This window comes from Anarhichas minor, unplaced genomic scaffold (genome assembly GCF_050575085.1).
Source record: "Anarhichas minor isolate MPS153535 unplaced genomic scaffold, ASM5057508v1 ptg000040l, whole genome shotgun sequence".
In the NCBI taxonomy this organism is placed as follows: Eukaryota; Metazoa; Chordata; class Actinopteri; order Perciformes; family Anarhichadidae; genus Anarhichas; species Anarhichas minor.
In genome coordinates this window covers 2,268,327-2,284,146 of record NW_027466486.1, presented here as the reverse complement: position 1 = coordinate 2,284,146, position 15,820 = coordinate 2,268,327, and the positions used below count along the sequence as shown (strand labels likewise).

Here is a 15,820-nt window from a genome sequence, read left to right as displayed (position 1 = left end):
AGGTTGTTAAACAGAGCACAGAATGATGAAGGAACAGGAAGTAGAGCTGGGGTTCAGCTCTTCACATGGACAACATCCAGAGTGGAAAGAAAAACATGTGGTGTCACTGTCCAGATGTGCTGAACAGGGAGGATTTGATTTAAACGTCCGTCTTAAAAACAGCAACACACACAGATTTTAGACGTCTACAGGTGCAGAAATAAATAAACAGAAACCATATCTGAAGATGTCTAACATATTTGTAGAGCGTAGAGCATATTTCACATTCAATAGAAAAGAGGATCCGTGACTCCTTCTTTGTGCACAGCTGCGTGTGTGAGTGTTAAGGCCAAAATAAATTCTCTCAGAGACATTGGTCCCTAGAGATCAATAACCCGGCTGCAAAAAACAGGAGATGGAAAAGGACGAGTCCATCTCGCTGTTCAGAACTTCACCCGGATTTTGGTCCTTTTTGGTTCTCCCCTTCTCTCTTTTCTAAAAGCGCTTTGACTCTCAACTCTGCCAGCACAGAGGCAACTGGATGCGATTCAGCAGTATCCTTGTAAAGGAATGTGAAGAAAACAGTTGGAGTTTTTCACACCTCTGCAGACCCGCTGTCGGATTGTAGGTCTTCAGGAAGTTATAAAAACAAGGGTGGTGCAGACGCCGTCTATGTCACTTTCAGACTTCCGAGAGAGAATATTTTGGTCTTTGAACACAGGAAAAAGTCGGTCCTCCTCATCATCATTTCACTATTTTCCTCCCCGCCTGCTCACCTTCTGCGTCCAACATCTTGGGGATGTCCAGGTACTTCTCTGCCACGTCGAAGGCTGTGTTCAGGTTGGTCATGGGGTCGTCCTAACAACAGCAGACACAGCAGACCATCAAGACCTTTACAATTACTTCTAACAATCACTACTTAAAAAAACGCCAGGATATGTGCATCTACAATGTAAAAACATCGATGATAAATTATTATATTTTTTTCTTTTGAGAATGTACAACTAATGCTTCATGTGCTTTGATCATGAGAATTTAATTTGTCTCGTCTCCTTTCACTCGGTGCTTATGTCTATTTTGCATAGAAACATTTGAAATATGGTGAACTTTAATGTTTGAGGTTCATGTTCTCAGTGGCTTCTCTTGTCACATTAATGTCAGACAACACTCGCTCACCTTGCGCAGTTTTCCATAGTCAATGAGCTCCGGACGGTGTCGATGAATGAGTGCACAGAAACCCAAACCATCTTTCCAGCTGAAACAGAGAGAAGTAGTTGAGATGAGGGTGAAAGTGAGGTGAAACATAACAAGCTGAAGAAAAAAACACTGGAATTTGACTTTAATCTTTGATGGAGACCATTCCCCTCCATCGGACTCCCTAATTCGTTTCATGTAACACACCCTCATGCTCCCAGCAGCGCGGTGTGTTACTGTAACGCAGCAGAAACCCGACCACACAGGGAGGATACATTATCTAATGTACCACATGGTCCAAGTCTCCAATTAAAGCTGAACCACAGCTTCTGAAGTTTGAGATCCTACATGACGTTATTTTAGGACAGACACTTTGCTCACTCCATAGATTTATTTATTATATTTTAAGAAAAACTACCGTTATAAGACATACTATGAGTTTTAGATTAATTAAGATTTCATTCTAATGTCGGATAAGGCAAAGTGTGTTGGAACAAAATCATTGGAAAGTATCTGATGTCATGTGCCTCTCTGAAGAAAACAGAAAGTGGGGACCCATCGAATGATTTTCAAGGACACAATTGTTAATAGCAGTCATTATATTTAGCATCAGAGGGACAGATTCTGGAACAAGTTCAGAGAAAAATAAACCCCTGCTCGGTTACTTTTATACACTGAACAGACACGGCACTTTTGGTTCTGCTTTACTTGACTTTTCCAGAATAATTTTCTTAGCAAGTGGTCTCACTTTGACTTAAAGATGAAGTTTTACAGAATGCTGCAGCTGCAGCATTTTCATCAAGCCTTTCAAGTTTATTCATTTATTTCCCTGGTTTATTTATAATGGTTTTACCATGTCCATGTTAGACATGAATGCTTTCATTCGCTATCATTAGCTCCATTTTGCCAAAAGTGCTTTTTTTTTTGGCCACAACACCGATAACCAAAGCTTATAAAGCTGATATGACAAAACAAACAGCTGCCTCACAGAGCAGCATTCGCGTTCCATTAGCGTTATATTTCACTCTTGTTTAAGCTCTGTTTCGGCCTCTACCAATTCCTGAGGGAACTAGTTGCCTAAATCTGTCCGTTTGGTGCTAGCAGGTAGTGTTCAGTGAAGCATTTGTGCTCATGCTGTCCTCGACTAACACTCAAACGATTTTGTCATTGAATCGATTAGTTGATTTAATCGACAAACTGAGTTTCTCCACAAGGAATCATACAAAAGCCCCATTGTGAGCGGTGAGACTGAACCCAAACACTGAAGATTTGCACCATCAAACCAAAAGAGCTAAAATAGTTTGAGTTAAGAGGAACTGCAGAGTCGGGTGACAACTTTCACGTCACACACGGTGATTTAATCTATTGTTAATATAAAAACTGTTGTTCGAGCAGCTTTAAGATTTCCATCTGCGGACATGCAGGTTAAAAAGATGCACTGACACAATAAATAAAGTACTTAAAAGTGCAAATCTGCTAAATTGCTATAGTTGAATCACATCTTCGTCCTGTAATCAATGATCATGTGTTCACTTAGCTGGAAGACATATTTTGAGTTTGGCCCTCTGAGGTTCATTGAACGTTGCCAGGCTATATAAATGCAGTATGATGGGATGGTGCAGTGCAATCTCACTAGAAGACTTCTGGATGATTTACTGCTGCTCTCTGCTCGCAGGGTAACAAATTAGCGAGATGGGGTAATTTTATGTATCACCTGCCATACTAAGTGCCCGTAACGTACGAGAGCGGCTTTTACAAGGTGACTCGTTGTGTACCTGAAGCAGCAGTACTCTCTCTCGTCTGCCTCTCATCTCATGTACAGCTATCGTCTCTCACAGAGAAACCACATCAAAGGCCCCTGCTCCGGGATCATCAGGCCTCTCCCTTTACCTTCTCCTGGAATAACCTCCCTCCACCTTTCTCTTTGCCTCGGCTTTCATCCACATCTGAGGATCACAGTGGTCTTCTTTCAATAATTCAACACGCGCGAAGGCATCCTGTGACGTGGACTGAGGCCTAAACGAACCCACTCATGTCAGGAACAGACGGATGAAACCAGGAGGCTAGGAGAGGATGCTAACTCTTTATGCAGTTTGATATCATTTCAAACACATTGGTTGATTACTGGCACATCCTCTCCCTCTCTGTTGGTCTGGTTTATGAGAGCATGTCTGCTGGTCTGTTCTCTGTTAAATCTGTCTGCTTTTAGTTCTCATCTGTTCAGAGATGCTAGAAAATGCAGGTTCTGGAATACAACCAAAACCAGACGATAAAAATGTTTCATTGAATTTACACAGATTTCACAAAACTCCACATACAGAAGGGAGAAGCGCCGAGTTGATCAAATTGTTAAAATACTCATCTGAGTCCACTATATAAGAAGTGAACGTGGTCACTGTGACGTCACCTATCGGTTTGTGGACTAAGGTCTTAAAACCTTGGGTTTGGCATTTTCGTCGTCGCCATCTTGTTTTTTGACACGAGAGGGTGGAGCCAAGTACAGATCGTTAAATAAGACTTTTTTAGGCGCCCGAAAGGTTACAACTAACTTTCATGAACTGAAAACACGCTGTGAAAAAGTTAAAGTTCTGAGACAAAAACACGGGCAACTCCCAGACCTGACAACGCTGTAGTAGCGACCTGTCAATCACAAGGTAGCCCCGCCCTAAAACATACTCTGCTTTATGCTCTATTTTACTCTAAATAGGAACATAATTTACTAAATGAACATCATGCTGTATTGAAGAAGACTTGAAACTAGAGATTGAGACCATAAACCCATGTTTACAATGTTTACTGAGGGAATAAATAAAGTGAGAAGTAGAGTCATTTCCCCCCCGACGGCCATTAGAGAGAATGCAAGTTTAAGGCATTGGCTTAATTTTCAGACCCGGAGGTTGCCGCCTGGTTATTACTGTGTTATTACTCGCTACTGCTTTACAAGCAGATTTTCTGACTGACTTTCTATTTTTTTTTTTTTTTACACACTATGTCGGTGTATTTTAATGGCATTGTTTATGACCTCTGACCTTTTGCAAACTTCACATGTGAAGTGCCCTGAACCTAGAACAACAATGACCTGAGGACAAACCACAGTCGGCTCTCATTCAACTCTTTCCTCGTGTCGTCTTCATGAACACCGGCGATAGAACACTGCTGCAAAGATTGCGTGGGCAACGTCCTAACTCTGCTTAGCTTAAGTTACAGTATAACTGGATTTCAGCAAAATCTCTAAACTTGAAGTACGACAAGTAACCAAAAACTCTTGTGGACGGTTTACTTTTGTTTACAAGCCCTGGCTCGGATACAATTTGGCAGTGTTAATCTTTTAAGAGCCAAATAAAAAAAATTAACCAAAGTGACGAACCAAATTTACACCAAACCTGTCTTTAGGTGAGATGATAGCACCACTGCTCTTTCACATTATTTCGGCCTAATTTCCCCTGCTTGACACTGGGAATCTGCGTCATCCGATTTCCTGTTACTACATGTCGGTATTTGAGTAAAACACCTTTTTTTATGTTTCTTACGGTGTGATCCTCACCTGATGTGAAAGTTTTGGATGTTGACATTCTTGTAGGGCGCAGTCTTCCTCTGGCACCACAACAGGAGGCCCTCTTTGGCAGATGTCTCTGCGGTCGGGGAGAAGGGATCATTGTGAAGTTCAAGAAACTCTCAGGCTTTTACTTTGTCCAACTCTCGACTAATCCCTGTTTAGCGGTGGATTAAGTAGAGGTGAGGTGAATGGGAATCATGTGCGATTGCTCGGGTGTTTCGGGCTCTCTTGTTTCCAGTGGATACCGAGACGCGTCTGGTTTATTGTGTCATCCCAAAACAGTTAAATTAAATACTTTAAAACACGCTGCCCTGGAATCTAAAGCTGAACAAAATCAATGCTGACCACTTCTGACATTTAAATTGGATTACATTTTAAGTGCATTATATATGTTAACCAAGGAGAGGACCATAACATGAACGTGTCCGCCTCCATAGGGAAAGAGCAGTCTCTGACTCATTCATATTCTAATACACATGCATTAGCTCGTCCAGTCTATAAGTGGTATTGTGCAGTTTTGTTTTTTTTAAAGCTCGGTGAGATGCGTGACAAAGGTCTTTACCCTGAGACACTGTGTCAATGAAGTGTTTTCAATTGCAAATTAAGACAGCGAGCAGTTCTTTTCAATAAAGTGAATGAACAAGAAGCGTGTGGAAATGTTCCACACACACACACACACACACACACACACACACACACACACACACACACACACACACACACACACACACACACACACCTTCCACAGAAATGTCTTGAATGGCGAAGCGGAGGATTATGGTCCAGATCATTCCCAGGGTCATCTTAGCGTTGCCATCTACGATCTCTGAAAGAAGGGCAAAGCAATAACAATTATATTTCAGGATTTACATATTTAGCATCCACTCATAATCTATATTCTTCACATCTTTCTCGACATGTCTAGAAGCATTGATTTGGTCATTTCAAGGTAAAAAGCTGTCTAGATGTGTTGAAACTGGGCCAAGTATGGTTGAAAGTTGAAAGAATTTTGTCCGTGCTGATGCTCAAAAATGGCCACGGAACAACCTTTGGAAAGCAAATGACTGTCGGCCATCTTTTCTAAAATGACTGCTATGTATTTTAAAACAGTATGCTGTGTTTTTTTGAACACCTTTCCCAGGCCTTTGAGGTCAGGAAACTCAACATGATATCCTGCAATCATATATTATATTATTTTCCATACAGGCTCAGATTAGCTCACAGTACTTCTTAAAGCTGAAACACTGAAGCTCTAATGAAGGAAACTTGTGACAATTTAGTTCAATAATTACAGCCTGGACTTGTGGGGCTGTCAATCAGTTGGTGGCTGTGAATGAAGTGCCTCTGTCCAGCCCTTTTTGTCAATAATGAAAATCCCTCTCAACAGGTTACCCTGTTTGACCTCCTTGAATAATCATTTATTTCTCCCTGTAATCCAATAAGGAGCAGGGCACGAGCTCCACCGCCGCCCGACTGTGACGGACAAACTCGGACTGCGAGATGTCAGTCCGATGCATGCACATGTAACGCAGTGTGAAAGACGACTCGGATCGAATTAGGGAGGCAGAAAAAGTCGGGCTGTGTTGTTCGAGCTGACACACGCTGATAAATGTTGAGATTAGTCCTAATGAACATGACTGATCAACATGGGGGAGGAACACAAATCCTGTTAATTCCCTTTGAATGCAACCCCCCAACCCCGCTCCTTCATCCTTCACCCACAACAAACCCCCTCCGATGAGTCGCACGGATCTGACCCTTCAACTAGCCCCATCCTGACACCACAGCGAGCTAGGCCGCTCCACCAGGAGGCTAATCTGTCTGGAATGCCGGTCTGGTTTAGGAGCTTTTATACCGGCCTCTGTGCACTGCAAAACAAATCTCCATCTTATCGAGAACATTTTGTCCTTTTTGGAGCCAAAATAATTTTGTTTTCTTAAAACAAGACTAATAAAATGATTATCTTATCTTATAAGAACTTTGCCTTAATTAAATGTCTAAAATGGGCAAAATGATCAAAGTAAATAATATTGTTTTAAGTTGCAGAGCAATGAGGCAAAGCGCTGGTCGGAGGAGGAGACGCTGCTGCTCCCGGGTGCCGAGCTCTCCTCCTCTTGCTGGAGCTTCCGACTGCAGGTCGAAGGCGGCAGCGCAGCCGGATCTTCTCGCTGATGGGCTCTTTTACTTACGTACATCGTATTGAGGCATCGGTATTAAATTGAGACTGTTTTCTAACCAGTTAACACTTCCTCATAGTAACTTTAATAACAGACAACATTGACTTGATCGATAGATATTTGTGCCGTGTGGGCGTTTAAACCCAACTGCATAGAGCAGGCAGGGGGAGAACAGTGAGGTAAAATATGTGAAATCGTTATTTTATCGATCCACGTTTCATGAAGATGTAACAGGATTAAGCAATAGTCAGCTGATTTTTTTTTCAGTTACAGTTTAGGGTTTGTTAATGAAACATTTAGTTATTTCAACATGTTTGTGTGAGACAGTGAAAGACACAGAAAAAGCTTCTGAGGAGAAAGGGTTGAACATTGGGGTTACAGAGGTCAGAGGTTAACCTTTTAGGTGTGTTTAACATGGATTTGATTCATTTACAAGGGATCATATTCTTTAAAGGGTCAGTTCACCAAAAATTTCAACATAACATATTTTTCGCAATTATCCCTACTGGCGTCTGGCCATGCAGGAAGTTTGGGTTTTATGAAATCTCTGTTGCCATCCCAATACAACGGGCGTTCACAGGGAGGAAATTACATTTGTCAACAGTTTTAATGAGGACTATTCTTTCTGTAAAAAGTAGTTCCAGCAGGAACCGTCGACAGTAAGGTTTATGTATGATCCAGAGCAACCGGGATATTGTTTCTGGACAGACAAGTTCCTGTAAAATAAAATGTATGTTCTCGAGAAGAATATCTCAAAACCTACAATATCTGAACGGCATAATACAATCTACATAATAAGTAGAAAAATATGTATATTGACTGATGTGACCTTTTAAGAGCCTTTAAGTATTGTTTTTTTTTAGTGGACACATTTTGTAGTTTAAGTTCACAACACACGTGCGCAAACTCTGTCAATTCCAGAAAACGCCAGAGGGGTGTGTGTGGTTGTGAAAGAGGGAGATAGATAGTGAGAGAGTGAGCGTTTACTCTGCTAAAGAGTTGTTTACTCTCCGACTGGAGGAGGACGGACATCCCCAAGTTATTCGGGCCAAACAATGAGCAGCCTCAGCCCCTGAGGGGATTGCTGATCCTGAGATCTACTCAGAAAATGCAGTGCGAAGCACAACCTCCGCCGGAACACTCTGGAATAAGGATCTCATTAAACTGCACAGCAGCCAGCAGCACTGCCATGGTAACGAGAGAGAGAGAGAGAGAGACAGACTACATTAGCCATAACAGGCAGAATAGTAGCTATTGATTTGGCTGATGGTCTAATTAAAACCAATTGGTGACAATCTGAGATGTAAACAGATTTGGAGAAGGTCAGGGGACTTAGTGAGAAATACCCGACCTTCATCTTCTGGCTTAAACGTCGTTATAAGACAGAGATGCGGCATCACTCACCCTCGGCTCCGATCGACACCAGCTTCACTCCTTTGCCGGTGATGAAGTCGAGTGCTTTGTTCACGTTGGAGATCTTGTGGACTCTCATCTTGCCTCTCTCTGGTTTGGCCAAGCGTTCGCCTAGACGGGAAAACACGACAGATCGAGGAAGATGGAAATGTTTGGTTTCTCATTTGAAATAAATAATTATTTGTCCTGGAATCTACAAAACATAGAATTGAAGAGAGATTGTGCCAGGGCCAAACACATGGGGTTGAAAGCTTTTCTGGAGCACAGATTTCCTCACAACAACTAAAAGTGTTTCAACATTTCGTGACTTTACTTATACTTTTAAATCAATTGTTTGACATTTTGGGTAATACTCTTATTCGCTTTCTTGCCGAGAGTAAGCTGAGAAGCCACTCTTAAATTTGTCACATTTGTGGATTAGATAGAACATGTTAGTGAGTTTTAAAGGTGCTGGAAGGCATATCTTTTTTACCTTTGGAGAGCCATGCTAGGTGTTTCCCCCTGTTTCCAGTCTTTGTGCTAAGCTAAGCCAACCAGCTGTTGGTTGTAAAAAATGTGAGCACACATCTTTAAATCTGACGCGTGTATATTCATTTCTCCAATCAATTGTTTAGGACAACTATCTAACTCTGCCCGTCATATAAAATCACTCTTGACTGTAAAGATTGCACACGTATGAATATATAAAGATGTTCTAACTTTTTACTGTTACTTTAATAAAACAGACATTAGAGAGTCGTATCAATCTTGTTTTTACTTTCAGCAAGAAAGCAAGTAAGCATGTGTCCCCAAAAATGTCAAACTCTTCCTTTAAGTCTGATCCTTATATCTAAACTCAACATGTGACAGTGCGGTCGGTCCAAACTGTCTGCAGTCAGGTAATCCTGTTAAGTAAAACGCTGTTTACCTGAGATGACCTCGAGCAGCAGCATGAGTTTCAGTCCATCCCGGAAGTCCTCCTCGATGTTATCGATCTGTGTTCCTGCTTTCCTCAGGTGAGAGTTACACCAAGCTGTAAACGTCTGTAGAGATGGAAGAGAGCGAGAACAAAATCATCAGTCACAGCACTTCTACACCCATAATCATATACTGTCCGTTTCTGCAGCAGCCAGCAGTCCATGAGTCCACATGAGCCACCCAGATGTTTGCTGGGTAAGCAACTGTGATTGTGATGCCTCCGGAGTTTCTTTACGTTTGTTATTAAATTCGCACCATTTTACAATCTGTTGACAATGGCACCAGTCGAATGCATTAAACCCTGCAGGGCTAACATCGTCACAGGCAGGATAATATTTAGGTCGGCAGCAGGCTATGAAGAAGTGAGATTTTTTACCAACTGGAAGATGCAGGTTCTGTCCTTCAATGTTGAAAAACTCTAACACCTCTTCCTAACTGTACGCGATGCAAACAAGCGAACATCAGATTGTTTTAGTTTTTCCCAATGAAGATGTGCAAACCCGCTCTGTGCGTCAGCGAACATGCTTAGCGACGTGTCACTTGTTTCAAAAAACGCTCCCCCTGGCTCCAACTGGCTCTGTGAGGCTGTAGGCTAAAGGCTAATGCTAGCATAGCAACATGCTCACATTGTCAATGCTAATGTTTATCAGGTCTAATGTTTACCATGTTCACCATCTTAGTTTAGCATGTTCGCATGATAGCAATGCTAATTAGCCGTAAACCAAACCAAAGCATTGGACAAAGTAAAACTCTTGACGATGGCGCTCGAGGAAAAGTGAAGGGATTAAAGTTATTGCAACATGAACGTCTGAACCACATTTAATTGCAATCCAACCTGAGATATTTCAATCAAAACTACAAATGTCTACATCTTGATGGCGCTAGATGAAGAGTGAGGGGATCACCAACGTCAGTAGGGTCTATCCTCTGAGAACCATGAATGTCTAGAAGATTTCATAATAATCCATCCAAAAGTTGATATTTCTGTCTGGACCAAAGTGTTGGACCGGCGAACCAACAATTGGCCATCCATTGAGTAATGCTGCTAATAAATCTGTGTTTAAGCCATCTGTAATCTCCATGTGCGTGTTTTTTGTAGCTGAACCAGACCTGCTGACTAATAAATAAGTTTCCTTCACACACTACCACCCCTTCATGAGAACTGTGATGCTAACAAGCTTACGTACTGCACTCTCTCCTTGGAGCCGCGGCACACTGGAGCATTGTGTACTGTACACAGTAGGTGTAGCAGGCCTTGGACTCTCTGGCATCGCTGGCATGCAAACACGCTAATGGAAAACATCTGGAGCAGGATCTCAACCGCCCAACAGGAGCTGGAAATGAGGAGTGGGCCCGCCATGCACCCTGCTGTGAACACTTCTTTATGAGTTCCCTGGGTTAATTACACCCAGGGCCCGAAATGGCAACCACCATGTTTCCACCAGAGAGCCGAAGGAGGACCTGCAGGAGCAGAGCCAGGCGTTTATGAAAGCCTGCACTGTCCTTCGCTGGCCTGCCTTCAACGGACGAGGGAACAAAAGCCATTTAAAAGTCACTGGTGAGCTGGTTTGGAGCACTCGTGGAACTTCCGCGATGAGATCACTCTGAGAATGGAGTGGCGTGAGGTTTACACGGCTATCAATAAACTCGAGAGCCGGTTTTTCAGATGTGTGCGAGTTTGCTGGCATGCGGTGGGAGTTTCAGCCAATGAAAAAGCCAAAGGATACTGTGAAAGATGTGGAGGGAGAAGCGCAGATTATATGTTGTTTTATCTCCAAGGGTAGAACTGACAGGAAAAGACCAGCTCTGAGGATTTCTGTGCAACGGGCAGACACACGCCCGCAGACTATAAGATACTGTATTCCTCCGAGTTCAGTCATGATTTAAGTCAAGCTCCAACAAGCACTAAGATATTTCATTTAATCCTAATCAATAGACTAGAGGCTTGCCAACCGTTTTAAACTGTTGAGGCAGGGCTGTGGTGTCAGCAGCTAACGTGGGTACTCTATAATTTAATCAAAGTGTTACGTTAAGGATGTTTGCTGGCTCTGCAGGTTCACATTCTCACAATGTTGAAGGTTTTTTTTTTTGTTATCCAGGATGTCATTTTTTGACACGTGTCAGCCCCTTTTCTTTCCCTTCCCTTTTATGGTTCACTTTCCCACCACTTAACTTAACACAAACACCTGCAAGGAATGACAGAAGAGGAACTCAAAGTGCTGGTAGGGAGTTTTGCAAATGGCAGCAAGGGGTAACTGACCTTTAATATACTGATATCCTGTTAACACGTAATCAGTAAAACGCACACAGCCAAAGAGACGCTGTAATACAATAGTGTTTTAAGTAGATAAAATGAGCACATTTTTACTTAAAACTCCTGCTTAGTGAAGCCTCAACAGGACCAGACAGCTGAAAAAGATAAAAAGGCTTTGAGTCAACCCATAAATAGCACAGTTGTGAAAACGACTAAAAGTTCACAGAAGGAATGTTAGCTTGTTAAATGTGCTGGAAGGAGGGTAAGTTTGGCTGCTCTGGGGCTGGGCGACAGGCCTCCTCCTGACAAGAATTAGCCGGCCCTCCTGCAAGTTCCTCCGACTCTCTGGGTCACTGTGGAGTTTGGCAGCACAGCAGCTCACAGTGCAGGCTGGCAGCCACCTGCACCGTCACATGACCCACTGGCTGTGTTTTGGTCAACACTCACAGGCCCTTCAGGTGTTCTGGGGCTCTTGGCAGGTCACAACGCTGAGTTACCGGTCCACTGGTTGCAGCGGCAGATTAATGCATGAGCAGTCTAATCTCACTAAATCTAGAAATCTAGACATTTTGTGCAAAAAAGTGTGAATATATAAAAAAAATTAAAAAAAGAGTTTTAGGTTCTTTTATCTGATTTGGGGAAGTTAACTTTCATGCCAGCAAAGTTACCCCAAGTAGAGTTAAATATGCCAAACACATTGGTTAGTCCTCTTCCTAAAAGCCTTTTGTTTAATAAGGTTAAAGGTGAAAACATACTGTGCAAAAATACAACCAAACGACTTACACTAAAGTTGCCAAACAGTGTTAGAACAACTTAATTGTCTGATCCAACAGTATTTCATTATCAAACCTATGATAAATAAAATGCTGTTTTTATTTCCGATATTTCTGCGTGAATAATTGACTGGAGAGGACTTTTTGTCTGGCACATGCATCTTTAGCCTCATTCTTTTAGCATGTTATCACGCATGTAGCCATGAAGTCCATATTTAATATCTTTTTACAGGCTACTTGTTTTAAAACAAGTCTTCTGTCTGGAAACAAAAACAAAAAAAATATGCGTTTTCAACCAACTCATGGAGCACGCTGTACTACAGCCTACTCCTCTTGTCTCTTTTAACAGGGCTCTTGCAAATCCCTAAAATGTCTTATATTTGATTTTTTTGAATTCAAGATCATAAAATTACTTTAAAAACTCTTATTGTTAATCATGGTAGGTGTTACATTTTGAGGCGATGCCTACTTGCATGAGAAATATGGTCCCACAGGATTGTTAGTTTAAAGATGGTTTGGTCTTCTTGCTGCTTTCCCGAGCAGCTGCACTGGGACACACTTAAACCAGAAGTCTGGAATACCGACTTGCAATATATTTTTAGCATTAGCTAATGACTAGCTTGGGATGGACAAGGACAGTGACGACAGGACCACTGGGCAAGTCTTTTACACATGACTCTAGTTTGCCTTTGTAACTCAGCACAACATAATTGTTGTGATGAACGGCTGAAGGAGCTACCAGAGAAAAACGCCCGAGTTGTGTTGTCATCGGTTGCCATCGCTCCAATTAAGCTGCTGCCGTTGGGTTTTCCCTGTGTGTGCAGGGCCAAAGTAGTTATCGCCAAAGGAGGTGGCAAGATGTGTAGCATCATCACAAAGATGTAGTGAAGCTTTGTCATCATTTGCTCTAACAGTATCATCAGATAAAGTGTAAGTAACGATCACCTGTGAGAATTATTGCATTTAAGATGTTTATTATCTTAAATCGGACAGATTATCTACTTCTGTACAATTTTGGAATTGTGTTTGTAGTTCCAATAACTCCAACAGAGTGAAACGTCTTCTCTCTAGCGGATCTCGAACCTCCCAATTAAACTTCCATTCATATCATATCAATAATTTAAGTTTATAAACTCTTGGAACCAGGACCTCCTCCTCTATTTGGATGAAGAAGGTGTGTCGGATTAAAAAGTCTACAGCTGTTCAATGTGTCAGATGCAGATGTTGATATTTAATCAGCATTAAGTGAGTATTGTGGGTTTGTATTAGCGATATAAAAGGACTCCCCTATAGAGCACAAGTGAGTGTTTTTCCAAGTTGTCTCGAAGCTGCATTGCTGCTGTTGGCGGAGAAATCCATCTCTCTGCCTCTTTTTCAATAGATTTCTGTCTGTATAAGTGTTCAAAGGTGGGTGCAAAATGGCGGGTTTCGTAACCGCTCTTAAGGGGACTGCCACTAAACGTTTACATATTGTCTTGGATCAACTATAAAAGAATGGAACCCAGTTTTAAAACAGCAAAACAGACGCCAGGATGTGATGCACATCACGAACAGCTGTTTGATAGTGTGCAAGTGTTTTCGAAAGCATCAGAGCAGCTTACAGACTCTTTGTTGTATAAATACAGTACTTTACTGTGTGTAGTGTGTGCCGTACGATCCCTGTGAACTCTATGTGATCGTGTTCTCCGCGTACAAATTTGTGTCTGAGCCGTATGTGCTGTGAATCTCTGTAAGCTGTTAAAATGTCTGCTCTAGAGTCCCGGAGACCAGTTCCTGCTCATCAACAACGTGCCAGTGAGAATCATTCTCATAGCTGTGACGTAAACACAGTCTGTTTCGGCTTCAGGACAACACGTCTCGTAACGGAGCAAAGTGAAAGCACGACTGACTGACTGACTGACTGTCTGCGGGAGGAGCCGGAGGGTCGTAAATGTTGAGAGCCCCTCTGCTCTCCTCTGCTCTCGTCTGCCTCCTCCTTCACTCGTCTCAGCCTCCCAGAGCCGAGGCGGGCTGTAAAAACAACGGGGGTCAAGAGGCAGAGGAATCTGCTCTGCATCAAGTTTAGGGAAAGTTGCCAGTCAGCGTCATTATGGCAGCATTTCTCCCATGGCAACTACCGGACGCAAAGCTCAGCAAACAAACTACCTGAAGAGACAACGAGTGGGTTTTACTGCATTTCTATGGACAGGTTTGTCAGACTGCCATAATGTATTTATTAACACATTATCATTATACCATTTAGTTTATCAAATTCCCATCACAATGTTCCAGAGGCCAAGGTGATGGAGTCCAAAACCCAAATATTTAATATGCAATTATATAAAACACAAGAAGTCTTAACATTTGAGAAGCTGAAACTTGTGGTTGTTTGGCATTATTTAATTATCAATATAGTTAACAGAATAGTTCAACATTTTGCGGGAAATACACTTATTCATTTTCTTGCAGAGTTCGATGAGATACCACCCATCACCACCCATGTCTGTGTGCTGAATATGAAGTTAGAGCCAGCAGTCAGTTATCTTAACTTAAAAACTTGCACACAAACACGTTGTTTTTGTACAAATTGAACAAACAACTTATGAAATGTTCATTAGTGATATTTAGAGATGCTGCTAGGTTGATTTGATTGTCAGCTTTGCACATACCAGAAGTACTAATAGTGCTGTGGATAATACAATGGCGACTAAGCTTATATGTCAGTGACATCTTTTATACACTGTTAACTTAATATTTATATGTTATTTTGTATCATATATTCTAGATTTTCTGTTTTAAATGGAAAGCAGCTTGTTTTTGAAATTTGAACTTGATCTTAACCACCATGACATGTGACACCCAAGATATAGCTAGAAAGTGAACTAATCGTGAAATTAAACATTGACTGTCGGCACAAGTTATTACACAGATTAAAAATAGGTAAAGTAAACTTTCTCTGCATGTACTGAACCACCTAATCTGAATAAATTCTGATAATGAAAACAGCTTCCTGACACGTAAAAGGAGCCTTAAACCCATCACATACAGTTTTCTTCTGTTAAAACTCTCCTGTTCCTTTCCCCCACCTCTCACTCAGCTCCCAGCCTCCCCACTCCATTAATCAACCTCAGCTCGGAAAATATTTCCTCCTTCTCTGCCAGGTCCATATTAGTACAATCCTTTAACTGAAACAAGCCAGCTCATGAGTGCGAGTCCCTGCCATATCCGAACACACGGGCAGGCCGACAAGTCTAAGGCCGAGAGGAAAAGCAGATACTGCTGGCAGAGCGTCCGACACAGGAAGGCGGTTTTCAACACCGCGGCCAGTTTCTCCAGCCCGAGTCTCCAGCTCAGGGTACCGGAGGACCTCTCATGTCCCGGTGCAACCCCACAAACAGGCAGATATATTGCAAGAAAAACGTCTACATCTTTCCAGAGGTTGAAGAGGAAAAAAACAACATTTCTCTTTAATCAAATCCACAACATGAAATCCTAACGCCGCACACAGCTCGAGCAAGGTTGAAAACTTGTCTGGATG

At 42.1% G+C, this 15,820-nt stretch overlaps 1 protein-coding gene across 3 annotated transcripts in view; it reads right to left on the bottom strand.

Annotated features, from left to right (window-relative positions):
- actn1 (actinin, alpha 1) overlaps window positions 1-15,820 on the bottom strand; it is a 49,771-nt gene that overhangs the window by 16,414 nt on the left and 17,537 nt on the right. For all 3 annotated transcript variants that reach the window (XM_076107776.1, XM_076107774.1, XM_076107775.1), the window contains exons 2-7: window positions 9,227-9,341; window positions 8,311-8,430; window positions 5,469-5,555; window positions 4,718-4,805; window positions 1,156-1,234; window positions 756-837 (exon numbers count right to left, since the gene is read on the bottom strand). In XM_076107776.1, coding sequence (XP_075963891.1) covers window positions 756-837; window positions 1,156-1,234; window positions 4,718-4,805; window positions 5,469-5,555; window positions 8,311-8,430; window positions 9,227-9,341 — 571 coding nt within the window. The remainder of the gene's footprint in view (window positions 1-755; window positions 838-1,155; window positions 1,235-4,717; window positions 4,806-5,468; window positions 5,556-8,310; window positions 8,431-9,226; window positions 9,342-15,820) is intronic.